This window comes from Suillus plorans (genome assembly GCF_016647745.1).
Source record: "Suillus plorans strain S12 chromosome Unknown HD556scaffold_5, whole genome shotgun sequence".
NCBI lineage: Eukaryota > Fungi > Basidiomycota > Agaricomycetes > Boletales > Suillaceae > Suillus > Suillus plorans.
Genome location: NW_024537389.1, coordinates 672,258 through 688,232, shown reverse-complemented (window position 1 = coordinate 688,232; position 15,975 = coordinate 672,258). Strand labels below are relative to the sequence as shown.

The 15,975-nt window shown below is 48.6% G+C and overlaps 4 protein-coding genes across 4 annotated transcripts; 3 read left to right on the top strand and 1 right to left on the bottom strand.

Annotated features, from left to right (window-relative positions):
- Nucleotides 1-5,302: 5,302 nt before the first annotated feature.
- Nucleotides 5,303-6,576, bottom strand: HD556DRAFT_717371 (mitochondrial import inner membrane translocase subunit Tim17/22). Its single transcript, XM_041311400.1, has 5 exons — nucleotides 6,319-6,576; nucleotides 6,169-6,268; nucleotides 5,907-6,093; nucleotides 5,723-5,845; nucleotides 5,303-5,601 (listed from the first exon to the last, which is right to left on the bottom strand). Exons 1-5 carry the CDS (start codon nucleotides 6,348-6,350, stop codon nucleotides 5,564-5,566), a joined length of 480 nt encoding a protein of 159 aa, XP_041165744.1. The 5' UTR covers nucleotides 6,351-6,576; the 3' UTR covers nucleotides 5,303-5,563.
- Nucleotides 6,577-6,686: 110 nt separating this feature from the next.
- On the top strand, nucleotides 6,687-8,196 carry HD556DRAFT_717415 (uncharacterized protein). Its single transcript, XM_041311401.1, has 4 exons — nucleotides 6,687-6,787; nucleotides 6,845-7,091; nucleotides 7,140-7,592; nucleotides 7,649-8,196. Exons 1-4 carry the CDS (start codon nucleotides 6,777-6,779, stop codon nucleotides 7,898-7,900), a joined length of 963 nt encoding a protein of 320 aa, XP_041165743.1. The 5' UTR covers nucleotides 6,687-6,776; the 3' UTR covers nucleotides 7,901-8,196.
- Nucleotides 8,197-9,166: 970 nt separating this feature from the next.
- Nucleotides 9,167-12,425, top strand: HD556DRAFT_1332721 (uncharacterized protein). Its single transcript, XM_041301816.1, has 5 exons — nucleotides 9,167-9,724; nucleotides 9,795-9,863; nucleotides 9,914-9,989; nucleotides 10,038-10,451; nucleotides 10,510-12,425. Exons 1-5 carry the CDS (start codon nucleotides 9,204-9,206, stop codon nucleotides 11,971-11,973), a joined length of 2,544 nt encoding a protein of 847 aa, XP_041165742.1. The 5' UTR covers nucleotides 9,167-9,203; the 3' UTR covers nucleotides 11,974-12,425.
- A 1,249-nt stretch (nucleotides 12,426-13,674) lies between these two features.
- HD556DRAFT_1227959 (uncharacterized protein) lies at nucleotides 13,675-14,799 on the top strand (the record flags this gene model as incomplete). The annotated part of the gene is made up of 5 exons (XM_041297197.1): nucleotides 13,675-13,816; nucleotides 13,869-14,001; nucleotides 14,056-14,252; nucleotides 14,312-14,508; nucleotides 14,560-14,799. The coding sequence occupies 5 exons, from the start codon at nucleotides 13,675-13,677 to the stop codon at nucleotides 14,797-14,799; spliced, it is 909 nt and encodes a 302-aa protein (XP_041165741.1).
- Between the last annotated feature and the right edge of the window lie 1,176 nt (nucleotides 14,800-15,975).

Genomic DNA, 15,975 nt, shown 5'->3' with positions numbered 1-15,975 from the left:
GTTCGCGCCATCAACGATCTACATAGGTTTCCTTTGGGATATCGCACGGAGGACAGTCTCTTTGAGTACTATGAAAGTCGACAAGTATCTGGCAGCAATCACCAAGTGGAAAAAGAGACCTGCACACGTTTTACAGGACGTACGAGAACTGTACGGTAAACTGCTGCATGCATGCGAGGCAGTACAACGAGGCAGAGCGTACCTAACAAGCCTCGAGGAGATGCTTTCCCACTGCGGCGCGAAACCTTTCCTTCCGCATCGAGCAGGAACCAGGGTAGCGAAAGATCTAGAATGGTGGTCTAGGCTACTTCAGTCCGGTGGTGTGACACGAGCCATCTACCCAGCCATCAAACTCGAAAACCCTCTCGCTTTCTCAGACGCAAGCTCAGGAATTGGAATAGGCATCGTAATAGGTAACTACTGGAGAGCCTGGAGGTTGATTCCAGGGTGGAAAACACACAATGGTCAACGAGACATCGGATGGGCAGAGGCAGTGGCTTTCGGACTCCTCATATACACTCTCACCTCTCTGCCTGGCATTGGCAGGCACATTGTCGTCCACGGAGACAACACAGGCGTTGTTGAAGGATGGTGGAAACGGAGACACAGGAACCGGGAAGTCAACGAAGTCTTTCGCAGAATCAACGAGTTTATTCACAATCTACCCTACCCTTTCGACGTCGTCACTACATATGTCCCAAGCGCTTCCAATCCAGCAGACGAACCATCTAGAGGAATATACGGACCAACAAGCTTTCTTCTTCCCCCAATCAGCCTTCCAACAGAGCTTAGTACCTTCCTCATCGACGCAACAGAACCATTCTCTGCCGCAGAACTCCGTCTCCTGCGAGACGGCCATTACTCCGCTCCAGCAGCTAAAGTTATCAACCGCGAGTTGCTCAGACAACAAGCGGCCGAACGAGCAAGAGTCAGCCGTTACGAAGAAGAAAGTTTCATCAGCAGTGCGCTCAGCGATGACGAAAGATAGAAACACACGATTCGGAGCACCGCTACCAAATGTAACAGTTCCTTCCCCTTCCCCAATCCCCCAGAATTATAGACCTAATTTAACACCCAAACCTTCTACCCTGCGCCCTCATTGTCTTGCGCGAGACCGGTTGAGACTGTGGTTGCCGGCGGGAGATAGTACGAGACAAGAAACAGCAATGACATCCCAAGCTCCTAGACACGAAATTTCGGATGCACAGCTAGAACGCATCCTAGACGTCATCAGCTCATCATGGGCACAATCAACGAAAGACACGTACGGGGCTGGTTTGCTGGTGTTTCATGTGTTCTGCGACACAAACAGCATTGCAGAAGAACACCGCTGTCCAGTCGCGCGCAGTCTTCTTCTCGATTTTCTCTGCAGTTGCGCAGGTTCTTACTCCGGATCATCATTAGCTAACTATGCAGCGGGTCTTAAAGCCTGGCACTTACTTCATGGAAGGAACTGGTTAATCCCACCTAATGAGTTGAGAGCGGTACTAGATGGTGCAGCGGCAGCGGCACCCGAGTCGTCCAAGCGTCCCAAACGGCTACCATTCACTCCCGCTTACCTGTCCATCATTCGCGACCATCTAGACCTCAATTCGCCACTAGATGCAGCCATTTTCGCGTGCTTGACGACAACCTTCTATGCAATAGCGAGGTTAGGAGAGTTCACAGTAAACGCGATCAAAGACTTTGATCCGAAGAAACACATAACGAGATCCGGCGTGTCTAAAGCAACAGACCGCAACGGTCTGCCAGTAACCAAGTTCCACCTACCAAGTACTAAATGCTCTCCAAACGAAGGAGAAGAAGCCTATTGGGCAATGCAGGAAGGGCCGTCAGATCCGAACGCCGCCTTAGAAAATCATTTGAGAATTAACCCAGCAAATGGTGATGCGCACCTCTTCGCGTGGAAACACGCCAAAGGACTGCGGCCGTTATCGAAGAAAGAGCTATTGAAGAGGATAGCATCAGCAACGGCTGCAGCAAACCTACCAGAACTAAAAGGACATGGCCTTAGAATCGGGGGAACGCTGGAATATCTTCTGCGCGGAGTTCCGTTCGAAGTTGTGAAAACAATGGGAAGGTGGTCTAGCGAGGCGTTCACTCTATATCTCAGAGAGCATGCTGTGATTCTCGCACCTTACATTCAAGCCTCTCCAGTACTGGAACCGTTCACGCGCTACACCATTCCCCCAGTCAGGTGAACAGAAGCACTTCTCCTAAGTAGAAAGGGCCCCAAGCTTCGCTGAGTGCGTCGTCGTACTCCTAATACATGGGAACACAGCTCACCTAGCGCCTTAGGCACGGACCTATGTTTCGGGCCGGAAAGCCCCTGCGGGGCTTTCGCCCAAACCAACCAACAAACGCATCCAACAAAGTCCCATCACGATCGTAGTTTCATTAGAGAGCGGACATCGAGTCAATAGATTGAAACCTAGAAGTAGGATAAGTTTGTACAAATACAAACAAAGACACCAAGCTACGAAAAGCGCATAGAGTACATACTTGTTTCACGCACATCACCGTGACACGTTGACCCGTATTAGATTACATGATTTCATAGGGAACACTTCAGCTTGTAGCAGTTGCCGACAACGACTGGAACTTTCCTCGTGCGTACTAATACTGATTTGGAAATCTGAATCTTACCGGCTTTTTGTTTCATTTAGCACCGTTTCACCCAATCAAGGGTCTCGGGACGGGATCAAATATCTATCTCCATCACGCTGATTTGGTGATAGGTTTCGCAGTTGCCCCCGGCATTGTGGTGGTATACGATTGGGGTGAGCAGGACAGTGTTTGAAAATCGCTTCTCATGATGTTTCTAGTCTTAACACTCGGACAAGAGGTGGGTCTATGCTGTTGTCCGAGCGCAAAACTTGCTAAGAAAGGTGTCATACTAGATTGAACTGAAACAACGCTGGTCTCTCATGACTGTGCTGTAGTATTTGGTTGTTCGTACCTCATGTTATGCTATAGCGTGGTTGACGGTTGTGCTAACTCCAAAATCATATTTAAGATACGCTATATTGGAATACCGTATTCTGTGTATGTGTCGAGGCCAGAAAATCGGCACTGTGCTAATGGGTCAATTAGTATCGATGTTCTGCGTATGTGTCATATGTGCTGTGTTTGATTCTTCTGACCGTCGGCACACACTGCAATCTCACGCTCTTTATTTTGCAATGTGAGCTTGTAATGTGAATGCGGTTATATTCTTCTGCTGAAGTTTCGTACATATTAGCTTTGTTGGTGTCTCTTGCCTCCAGTTTACCTATCTCTCTCCAGAAATCTTGGTGCGCCGATCTGTCGCCGACTCATCTGCGTGTAACCACTTCTCATCATTTCTGTAGAATTCAAATTCTATTGCAGTTCAGACACTCAGCGGTGTTCTTCAAATTTTATTGGTCGTACAGATGTTTGTGCTGGGGCCACGCCTCATCCTTAGCGTTCGAGAATACCACGCCAAAATTGTGGTAGACTCCGACGCAGAAACTGGTATGAGTTCGATTGTCTTCCAGGAGCGCGCACATGTCCCAACTTGCAGTACTGTGTAGGAAAATGCTTGCCGAGTGGTCTGCGGGGAGGAGAAATTTGGTGGAGAGGATCCGTCGTGGTATATAGGGTTTCGAAGTATGTTGGAAGGTCTAGGTACACCTATAGTTCGAGTGGAGCGCGCACATGGTATCAACGCCAATTGGTTCCGCGGGATCAAACGCGTTCTTATGATATGTAGAATTAGATGGGCATATTAGGGACAAGGAATATGTGAAGATCAATGGCCACTGAAAATCTTCATACTGGCGAGTTCGCGAGATAGCCTATAGGAAAACAGGGTGGTGAGTTCAAATTGAAAAGATGATATGACGCCTTGGAATATTGTCAGGATGTTGCTGGCAGAACAAATATTGGACAAGCCGGCAAAGTTGTTAAGCCGCATAATGCAACAAGAAGTTGGACACCCAAAAATATCAGTGCATCTGATCACGCAGGACATATATCCTAAACAATAGGCGGTTTGGATTTTGGTGAGATAGCCAGGGTCTGTCGACAACAGATTGGTCAAGTCACATCTGAGATACGGCAGTAGCAGAATCAGCGCCAACGACAACTGACAATCAATGAACAGGCCTTAACAATTGCATGCACGGCACCTAGATAGTCATTCTTTTAGGACAGACCAGCACGAAATGAATGGTACGCCTTGTTTCCCCCTCGTGTTCACTATTCATAATGAGCTCCCCAATTCATATTCTCTCCTTTAACCCACCTTTGGCTTTTTTTTCTGCCTCTCACCATGCATGGCTATCCTGTGTTTCTCATCGGGACACCCTCATCTCCCACCGGAGCAGGTACCCAGCTGCCACCTGGAACGTACTCCGCTGAGACAGCCCCCCAGCAAGGGCAACCCCCCTTCTCCCTGCTCTCAGCAGTTTCGAGGGCTTCCACACATCAGCGCAAGATACAAGTCTAGGAGCCAACACCGTTGTGCTTTACGGCTCTAGAAACCAGCCTCGACAACTGATAAGCAGGTCACTGACAGACTATCTGACAACATCCAAAACTAGATAAACTCTCAGTGATTTCATGCAACGAGTTCTATCATGTAATTTATCAGGTCTCTTTGTGATGCAGATAACATAGAACTGACGGGCATTTGTTCTGAAGTCTGCCCCTCAGTAATATCAACTTGAATTGATGTTACTTCTATGAGGCCACAGAAAAAAAAGGCTGATGTCTCATCTCCCTGGACCATTGCTTGCAAGCAGATCAATAGATGCCTCATGCAAACTCGCATGCTCCCAAGGACTCTACGAAGTGAGTACTTGATCATATTTTTATTTTATTTGTGCGTCTTACTGATCCCCGTTTCAGTCCTTTCTTGTGAGCGAGCACGTCCCATACCTTTCTTACCCATCACATTCATCGTCCGAGTTGCGCGATTAAAACAGCCAGCGGGAATGGCGGACTGGCAGGGAATAATTCCTCACGTCAGGGCATTCGCGGACTTGAAGTACATCAGGAACTGCTGTCCCTTAGATTAGCATGTGTCAATCTTCGTATTACTGCAGAGTGAGGTGAGGGGATGAAGGGAGATGATAGGGACAGGATAATGTAGTGTGAGCCCACGGAAAGCGAAGTCAGACGTCGCGTATAGTTTGACAGTTTTCGGTCATAGCAAACGGTTGCTGTGACAGGTGCCTGAACCCAAGAAGTTACATTGCTCGCGTTGGTAGCACTTGGCAGAGTGGAATCCGGGTCAGTGTCTTGGCGATATATATACGTCAACTCACTGAGGTTGACCAAGAGCGCGATCCATATAGTGACTGTCCTTCCTGTGTACGAGTTTCCTACACGAATTTGCAATATTGATATAGCAGGCACAAGATTCGAAGAGTCTCGAGACTGGAAGAGCCCGATGGCAACAGATCATATCAGGTCTGATGATGAGTAGATTCAGTACTATGCATTGCATTGCAGCGCGAATATACAATGAAGAGGGTAAGTGGGCCATAAGGCAGAGAGAGACATCTATTGTAATATAGATTGCAAGGCAGGTATGGAGCTAGTGTCCTGAGGGCTGTGGCTGAATAGTGTCTGGTACTGTGGACGTGGCACCGAAAGCGCATGGGAAGCAAGGAGAGGGTGTGGCAGGGAGGTGAAACATAAGTGATGCAGATAAAAACGGTCAGTCGACGAAATAAAGTCGAACAACGTGACGTACGTTGCGGAAGCTGTGGTCGTGTACCCTCGCTGAACACACGGGAGAGAAGGACACCGACACCCTCGAATACACCCAAGAGGATACCACACGCAATTGCAGATCCTAGTGCTGATTTTGGGCCACCTGACATCCGACGCATTGAAATCAGAAATATGGAAATGAGCAAAGATGAGGAGATTTTCACTTCGTGCAGCCAAACATCCACCCGTCATGAACCCCGAAATAATGGCATTCCAAGCATCCTCCTTTTGCCGCCAACCTTTCACAGCACAATCGAAAGTGGAGAACATGCCTCCCCAAACGCCGAAGTTGCCACCTGTAACTGGGGCACGTGCTTTGATGGTAGATATAGCACCAACCAAACGTTCACCCTGTGAGTGAACGGGTCAGTGATGTTTGTTCCGGTTTGACTAGGAAGAAAATAAGATGAGAGAAAGAGAACTAACCCTAGGGGAGTTTCGTGCGCCCTTGATACCGTGCCATATACCGCCGCCGACAGCGCCCATAGCAAATGCGCCTCCAAAGTCATTTAATATGACCCATGGACTTCACAAAATTATCGCCTGGACTGGCCAAATAATTGGTTTACTACGCACCATGGATCTCTTGTGTGGTCAGCATGAGACATGGTGAAGAGTCAAAAGGGAGCGGAGGGGGAAGGGAGTAAATGAAAGTAGTGAGCTAGCTGAGGGGAGGGCGTGACAGCTGGATAAATTTCATTCCCACGACATTCGTCACAGCCACCAACAGACTTCGCTATGCTCGGGCTATGGTTCGCTGTGACTCTTGACCGAAATTGATGAGAAAACGGCGTCAAAGATGAAGGATTCAGCTGTCTTATGCGCAAATACATCTCCCGTGATTTGTGGAGCATATATAGGAAGGTCTAGTATATTCTAGTGAATGACCACGTACTGTGCTGAAACTGTTGAGATCAAAATTCCCATGCGACCGGTGACCTATGCCAGGCATCGCCAGTCTTGATATCGTACCACGACGTAGACGACAGACGCGCTAGTTGGAATTGCTAACGTTTGACGTCGACCAGAACGACATGGATATCTCGTGAGTACTTACGTTCATGTTTAATGGTTTCACATCTAAAACGCCAATTCCGCTCAGTTCAATCCTCCAGGGTGGATATCAGCACCCCCTGTCACGCTCATGGCAGGGTCGTAGGCAGCTCACAAAGTCAATGTTCATGTATCCCATCTTCATTACCGATGATCCAGATGCCAGCGTCGTTATACCCTCACTACCCGGTCAACGCCGCTGGGGTGTCAACCAACTCGAAACTTTCCTCGGCCCATTAGTGAAGAAAGGACTGAAAAGCGTCATCCTCTTTGGTGTGCCTTTGAATTGTGAAAAGGTGAGCTTCCTTCCGGTGAAACTGCGTGCGGTGTTATAGACCTTGCAGGACGGCCGTGGCACCCCAGCAGACGATCCATCTGGACCCGTCATCCAAGCTATCAAAAAGATCAGACTCTTATTCCCATTATTGTACATCGCCTGTGATGTCTGTCTGTGCGAGTACACTTCACACGGGCACTGTGGTCTACTCCATGCCGACGGTACCATCAACACCAAGCCATCCGTCCTACGTCTCGCAGAAGTGTCTGTCAACTACGCCAAGGCCGGCGCCCATTGTGTAGCTCCCAGCGACATGATGGATGGGCGCATCAAGGCCATCAAACAGGCATTCATTGACGCTGACTTAGCCAGCAAATGCACCCTTATGAGCTACTCAGCCAAGTTCGCGAGCGCATTGTACGGCCCCTTCCGCGATGCTGCCGGAAGCGCCCCATCATTCGGCGACCGCAAATGTTACCAACTCCCTCCTACTGCCAAGGGACTCGCACGGCGTGCAATAGTAACTCCTGCCCTCCGCCTCTTACACAACACGCTATTAATTGTCATGTTTTCTAGCAACGAGACATCGTAGAAGGCGCAGACATCATTATGGTGAAACCCGCGCTTCCGTATCTCGACATCATCTCGGATGCTACACAGCTCGCATCAGACCATCCTATCGCTTGCTATCAAGTCAGCGGTGAATTTGCGATGGTTCATGCTGGTGCTACTGCGGGCGTCTATGATCTCAAAACCATGGCATTCGAGACCACGGAGAGTATGGTCCGGGCAGGTGAGTACACATGTATTGGCTTTTTGGTGTTTTGACATAATTCTGCGAAGGTGCTACTTTGATCCTGTCTTACTTCACGCCAGACTTCTTGGACTGGTTGGAGGTATAAAAATGACGACCAATGCGGCAAACGCTTTACATAAAGCATCAAAAGAACTAAAATGCATTTTTATTTGATTAACTGTAAATCGACTCACTGTAGGTGGAATACATGTCTTGTCACCGGCTCATGCTTTGGGCCTCGGTTCACTTCAGAATGATACCAATAGGTAACATGTATCGTTGACGCGTATAGTTTGAGCCTTGTGTCAACGTGCACTTGGAGATTCTCCCTTGCGCTTCTATGCTAGAGAAGCACAGTCCTATGAGCCGCCTTATAAAGGCGCTGGTCCAAAGATTTACTTCGCGTCTCTTTTCTCTTCCTCCTTCTCTATACAACCTTGCCTGCCCACTCTGTTCGTAGTGCTTGTCAGCGACGTTGCTCTCGGACGTGTACAACGCGGTAAGCCAGCTTATCCGGTGATGGTAACTTGGCAACATAATCGGATGCGGTAGCTTACCGCAGGCGCTGGGATTCAACATTGTCAAGGCTCGATGGACGGGTACGATGCTATAAGCTGCAGACTCAATGAGTCGCACAAGGGTCGAGTGGAGCTTTGCCACACTGGATTTGAAGTCTGGTCTTCGCTCAATTCAGAGATTCAAGAGCGCAGTCAAAACCCTGTGCCAGTGAGCGCCTCGCTTTGCTAAGCAAATATAGGGACCATATGCTTCCTCGCATAAAGATTCGCACCCCGTTGAGAATCCCTAGCGGTACAAATCATCAGTCCGTCGTTCGGTTTTCTCATCTCGTAGCCCCGCAGCAGTCAATCTTTCATTTAGTCACCAGCTTCAGCATATGACTGGTAAGCTTCGTCCAAGTCTCAAAGCGCCAATTTTATTTTTGTGCCCACAATACTGTGTCCGGGCTTGGGATTGCATCCACTACTTACCATACCAGTATCCCAATTCCCATCAACATGGAGAGAAAATAATGACGCGGGTCCATCTAGGATGTCTACCGCTTGACCCTGATATCTGGGCCTAATCAGCGATGGCAGGCTCCAGTAAGTAGATCACTTGAGATGTGAGCTCAAGTGCAACATAATTGGTTATAAACCGCATTAAGTATGTATGTTGTTTGCACATTCTAAGCGATTAAGCCTAAAAGCCTCGAATAAGAAACCCGTGTACGCGCCAGCTGGGTGTAATCATGTGATCAAAGCAATAAGGAACATTTGTTTATTGTACGCGCCTTTTCCGATAGAACCACGATCATCATCATCATCATCATCATCAATGGCAGGCCAGCCAAAAGGCACCGTAAGGCGTCTATCTCAAGTCTTCGTCGAAATCCCTTCTTCCGCGTTGCATAAGCCTAGTATACCAGCTTCTAGCGACCCCACGCGCACTGTGTCCAACCGCAAAGAAAACGCGTTGCGTGCATCCATATCTCAAAACACCATGAGCAAGTCGTCCAAACGCAAAACAGACGAAACCCTCGACAAGCCGGCAAAGAAATCAAAGCTTGAAACTACAGTTATCAAGCCAACCGCTGCGCGCGGTCCCCTCCCGAACGCTACCTCCGACTTCCCAAACGGCTTTGTTTATTGTCATCAATGTAGCCAGAAGCGTGACGCAGCTCTTGTCGTCCAGTGCACACGCGAAGACACGAAATCTAAGCGGCAGTGCAACACCAAGTACTGCGGCCCCTGTCTCAAAAATCGCTATGGACTCGTGCTTCAGGACGTCTTGTCCACCAGTACTGTCCCAGCAGGCGAGACAAAACGGCACGTATCAAGCGAGGGGTACTTTTTCAAGTTCGTAGCGACTCTAATGTTGTATATGCGCTTGGCACTGACTGTATGCGTGGTTTCCGTCTTTGTTTAGGTGCCCCCGATGCGAGGAGACCTGTAATTGCGTTCGCTGCAGAAAGGCAAAGGGCCTTCAGCCCACGGGGTTCGTACCACGCGTTATGCCACGACTTCACTAATTTTATCCTTGCATAGGAATCTCACCGTTACAACGCGTAAATCAGGGCTCCAGTCAGCCGCAGACCTTTTCCTGCAAGATCCAGCCGCGGCCGTATGTGTCCATATCAGTCCTAACCTCCTAATGTTGACAAGTGCACAGTGCCCAATAGCAGGTAAACCTGTCGCTGAGAAGAAGTCGAGAACAGCCAAATCCACGCTCCAGCAAACTGCAAGTGCAACTAGTCGCTCCAAGTCTAGATCCGCTAAGAATCCCGCGCATATATCCACTCCTGCACCATTTCCAACCCCAAAACCCCTTCCCAAAGCTCTCTGGACACCAGTCCGCACTCATCTCTCTCTGCAGGGAGCGGAAGCCCGCATCTACATCCGTGAATTTGCGCTTCGTTTCCTCCCTCTGTCACGTTCACACCACGATGAATTCGAGGTTCTCTCCCGCTCTCGACGAGATTTTGACAACGATGGGGAGGATGGTGATTTAGAACCTTGGATCTCAGAGGGGTGCATGAAAGCACTGCTAATTGCATTGTTAGGCATGATAGAAGTAGACGTCAAGGTGTGTTCCAGTCTTCTCCGTCCCCTCTTTTCCTCTCACTATTCTGGTTGCCCAACAGATCCTTTCCACAACAGCCAACGCGCTCCATCAGCAGGTGTTCCTCTTCAAGATCGTCAATATTCTAAGCACCTTGAGCACACTCCCTTCCCTGGCTCTCCCATCTCCTACCCCCGCCCCTGAGCACCTCCTTCAGAACGCGCCGATCATTAGAACCCGTTCCGCCCGCACTTCGTCTCATACGGGCAAGGAGACAGACTGGCCCGAAGTAGTCCGCACCTCACAACTCGTACCTGTTGTCAGTGTCCTCGTAGACCATGCGTTACAAGGAAAGGCAGTCAGGGATGCATTAGAGGAAGGCGCAAAAGATGCGAAAGAATTAACGAGGCAAAGTTTAGAAATGAAGAAAGCTTTTGATCGGGCTGAAAAAGAGAGAAAGGAGAAGAAAAAGGCGGAGATGGAGCAAAAGACTAAGGATATGAAAGCGCAGGCCAAAGACAAGAAGGTGAAGGGGAAAGGGGGCGCCAGTGCCAAGGAGAAGGAAAAGGAGAAAGACGGCGTCAATGTCCAGGAGAAAGAGAAGGCTGCAAAGGACTTACAGGACACACCAACGCATACACTGACCCCCCAGACGGCCCTGACCCTCGCTTTATCCTCCTGCGCCCAGCGCATCATACCACTAGGTCGGGACTCGGAAGGCAGGGTATACTGGGCTCTGACGCCAGGACGAGGAGAGAGAGACACTTCACGTGAGTATCTTACCTCTAATATCGAAGTTGGGGAGCGGGATGAAGGTACAAAGACTAAGAGCCATAAAGCCAAGTCGAGATCACCGTGGACTCCCCCCTCCCTTTCAGAACGTGCGTCACACAAACGATGGAGCTGGTTCATAGCTGTGTGGGGCGTGCGACCAGGCGTCGAAGAGAGAATAGATCCGCCAAAGGATGATGACTGCTCAGAAGACGATTTCGAGTCTGAGTCCGACCTTGATTCTGAACCGGATGAGGATGAAGACAAGCCACAGAAGACGAAGACCGAACGTCCCAGATGGTACGCCTTCTCAAATCCTGGAGAAATCTTTAAGCTTGCGGAGTGGGTCGAGCGGAAAGCTGGACTTGATTCGCGTTCCAGTTCCTCAAAAAAGTCAAAACTGCGGCTTGCATCAGCCTTACCTTCTCGTACAGCATCCGAATCGACGTCCCATGCAGTCTCGTCTTCAAACACCCGCACGTCAACATCCACTTTAACTCCAGCTTCATCATTCCATTCGTCCTCCAATATACTTAGCAAAGGTTCAAAATTTGCTGCTTCGCTCTTAGCTGATGAAGAAATGGTTTCGTCGTCCGAGGTCGACGAGTCTGAGTCCAGCAATGAAGACCAGAGCGAGGATGGTGGTGACAAGCGGGGTGATAACATGGATGTGGATTCACCCGTAGACTTCGATGGCACGCCCTGTACGCCCCAGCTCCAGTCACTCATCCGTGAACTTCGGGCGTATGCTGTGCTATTGAAGAAACGAGTGTAGGCATATGTAGCCTGGGGCGTTTTCTTGGACGTTGCACGCTGCCCACGCACTGTTTCGCCTGCCCTCCAACTGACTTGCACATCCACTGTCGCTTCATTAACATGCTTCGTTTATCTCCGTCCTATAGGTGGTCGGCGTCTCACCTTTACCTTACAGCTACTTAATCGACTCTTCATGGCCTTGCTCAACCATTTGTCCACATTCCTCGTATCTTACAATATTCTGCACCTGGTACCCTCTTTCCACCGCTTATCGTATTTTAGTTATCAAAATGACTTCCTATCACCTCGCATAGACAGCGGTATACCTGATTATATTTTACATTACAGAGACTTGGGCGTGTTGATCGGTAGACTCAATTTTTTCTGTTCACGTTTAGACATAGAATATCAATGACTATCCTGGTAGTGTCGGGTGTCGTTGACATATAATACCTTGCTTGGCAACTTGAATTGCGAGCTAGGCCTGATGTGTACAGGAAAAATCATGGACGATATAAGTACTCAGGGTTATCTAGGTTTGACAAGAACCAATTAGTAATCAGGGCGAAAAGCCTAGTAAAATTGTTGACAACTCTTCCCGTGACCTGGCATAACCTTGACATACTGACTATCATAGTACCTGTTCGGCGACGGATTGGATAGAGTGTGCGATCAAAAGCCTACTTGCAGCACTTATTACCTCAAACAATTACTACCCGCCGAATACTCGTTGGCATTTGACCGTTACTGGGCAGTGACTCAAGAATGCCAAACTCGTGGATGGCTCGTGGAGCTTTGACTATGGGTTGTGTGCCGGGGACGACTCGAGGATCTGAAAGACTGAGAACAGTTATTGCTGTATCGACTCACTCAGCGACGCCACTCCATGGCAACTTGCAAGTATCTAGCAAGCACCACTTCATCATAGGCCTTCCCACGCATGACAGTCGGATTATTGGACTACCTGCATTATTGGCGTATCATCAAAATATTATGATCCGAAGGCCGATATCTGGGGGGGGCATACTGGAGTAGGTTGTTTAATTGGACACCCCTGATTGTTTCAGACGTACTCTTGGCAAGCTTCACTAGGATCAATTGAACCTACAATTTATTCAACTTGACAGGCTTCAGTAAGTTCTAGGATCATATCAAATGGCCATTTGATCACTATTTAACGCGTGACGCAGCCTGAGTGCAGGTTCGCCAAATGACATAGCTTTATGAAGACCAGACATCACCACAGAGCATCCCTGGCCGAACTCATCCATTTCCGTCATTTTCTGATCAGCGACAGGTTTGATACAGCGTACCGTTAAGTATGGATAGGCGGTATGATATCGGGAGTAGGCCCCCCTCAAATCGAATAGGGTGAAGTCCGTTCGACATAGAGTCTAAGGGACTGAAATTTTGATTTTTTGACTGAAAAGTGACATAATGTCCTATGCGCATAACAGGCGCCACAGGGCACTATACAGGTCATGAGACAAGTCAGTCTGCCCAACCCTGCAGGTCATCTTCACTAGCTAGAAATGACATGAAAATTTGATATGGAGACATGTACAAAGGGTCTTCCTGCGTCACATATAAGGTTAGTATTCAAAACGTGCATCTAAAGCTCACCCTTTTCTTTTCCACCAGACATACCTTATGGCAGCATTCTTCCACTACTCAACTAACCTGATCGGTGAGTGGAAAGGAGTACATATGTCGTGTTCTTATGTGTATCATATGCAAAGTCGCGGTGTTGGTGTCAAATAGCATTGCTATACTGTGCACCATCGCCAGACTTGTTTACAGAGCCTGGACGCGTCACTTCTGGTGGGAAGATGCATGGGCGGCAGTTGCACTGATAGCAGACGGTGAATTTTTTTGTGCGCTGCCTTGTTCGGTAGACCAACCACATCTTCCCAGTTCTCTGCCTGGCGTGTCTCTGGCTCGACCGAAGAATAACTTGTGAGTGTTTGACTTCGCACTCCAATATTAATCGTGTGTTCATGATATTCCCAGCCTGGATCCTCCCGGTAACGTTCACCTTCGTCCTATGGTACGCCGCATCACTACTCACTCAGTCACGTTTAAATCTTACTCGTTGGTCCAGGGCTGCGCGCATGAGCATCATTTTCTCCGTCATCCGCATCGCCAACCACTCGGGCCACAAGTTCCTTAAACAGATCACGTATCTCATTTCAGCGTCCTTTGCATGTATGTGGGCAGCGCTGATCGCCCAGAAGATGACCGTATGCGAACTTCGCTCGTGCATAACGCTGCTGTCGGTGGCGCTCTTGGAACTGATCGGTCAGTGCCTCTTTGTACTTTATGTGGCTAGGATGGTCCTCACTTTTTTGTCTTTGCAGCGGACTGCTTCGCGGATATTTCCCTCATTGTTGCGCCACTGTATCTCTGGAACAACGTAGGGCTCTCGCGTAGCAGACAAATATCAATCCAATCTGTGTTCAGCGCATCTCTTTTAACCACCATAGTCACAATCATCCACTCCATAAACCTCTCCATGGGCCACACGTCGACCACGCTTATCTTCGCGTATGTCAGAGTAAGCACGCTCCCGTCCTCGCACTACTCTGTGAAATCTGACGGAAACAAGGCTGCCCTCAGTCTATTCATATGCAATATCCTGGTGATCGTGACCTTCTTATATCGCATGTGCTCAAAGGAAACGGTCGATTTCGGCCAATCATTTGCATCTAATCAAGTCTTCACAAGCATCATCCTCACGCCGATGCCCAGTAGCACAACCCCCCGAGACGCTATTCTCTGTACAAGAGGAGACAACCTCGAGATAGAGAACTGCGCTACAGACCGGAGCGACGAAGCCAAAGGGTGAAGCTGCAAATATGCGTCATACCGAAGAGGGCACTAATACTGAGTACTGAGGGATGAACAGAAACACTGAAAGATGGGCAGGCAATGATCGAAAGTTACGAAATATAACGGTAGCCCGCGTTTCCATGTTTCCATGTACTACATATAGAAAACAGCGCCTATGAGGGGAGAAGTTGTAGTGTCATCGGAGGCTTCTATGTTCAAGCGTACCGCATACAAAACTTCAGTCATATCCTATGTATTCGAGTCCTATTCCAAGATCCCCATTGCCCGAGCGGCAGTGAATTTTGTCTCAGAAGCAAGACATTGATCAACTCAACATCAAACTAGTTGTAATTCTTATGTCGTGCCATCAGTCATCATCTGCACCGATGATTGAAGTAGAAACATGACTCACACACACCCAGATGGGCTACCATGCCAGCAGTGAGTCGTGTGTTTAAATCTAAGACGCAAAATACTTATACTCACAACTGTGCCCTCTGCCAAGCATGTCTGCCCCGCGCAGCAATTGCGAGCCCGACCTGGGCAAAATATAGGACATTCTCCTGTACTATCAAGGTTAGTGGGACTGGCAGATATTGACGCTGTCAAAGCGGAAGCAACAGCGAGGACAGAGAAGAGACGCATTGTTTGAGGATGCGATACCGATCTGAATGAGAGACGGTACTAGGAAGACAGCTTCTTATACTACGTGCTGAATATCATTCTGCATACTCCGGGTGACGCAGAAAGAACTTATTCATTTGAAATCTCTTTCGCCCGTTCCGGGGCCTTGAATTCAGATATCTCTTTCCTCCAGCGTGGCAGTTCACGCGCTCGTTTTTCACAATACATTTCATCTCCACAGTCGTTCATATCTGGCAGTCTACATATGAAATTCTTCTTTTTGGGGGGGAAGAAGTGATATGCAACTACTGCACTGACTAGGTCCGGTCTGAAGGGAAAATGTATTTAGCTGTATGATACTCACTAAAACCGCGAGAGCGATCGCCCAGTTTTGGAGGATGAATATTGAATATTGAATGATGTTGCTGTGATCATCATCAAACTTCGCCATCGAAGGGCTCTTCCCGACAGTCTTGACTCACTTTGACTGTTACGCAAATCGGTGACTATTTCGTCTTGAGGCTTGCTCAGGCCTTTGAAGGGGGCGAGGAATAATCAAATGAGAAAA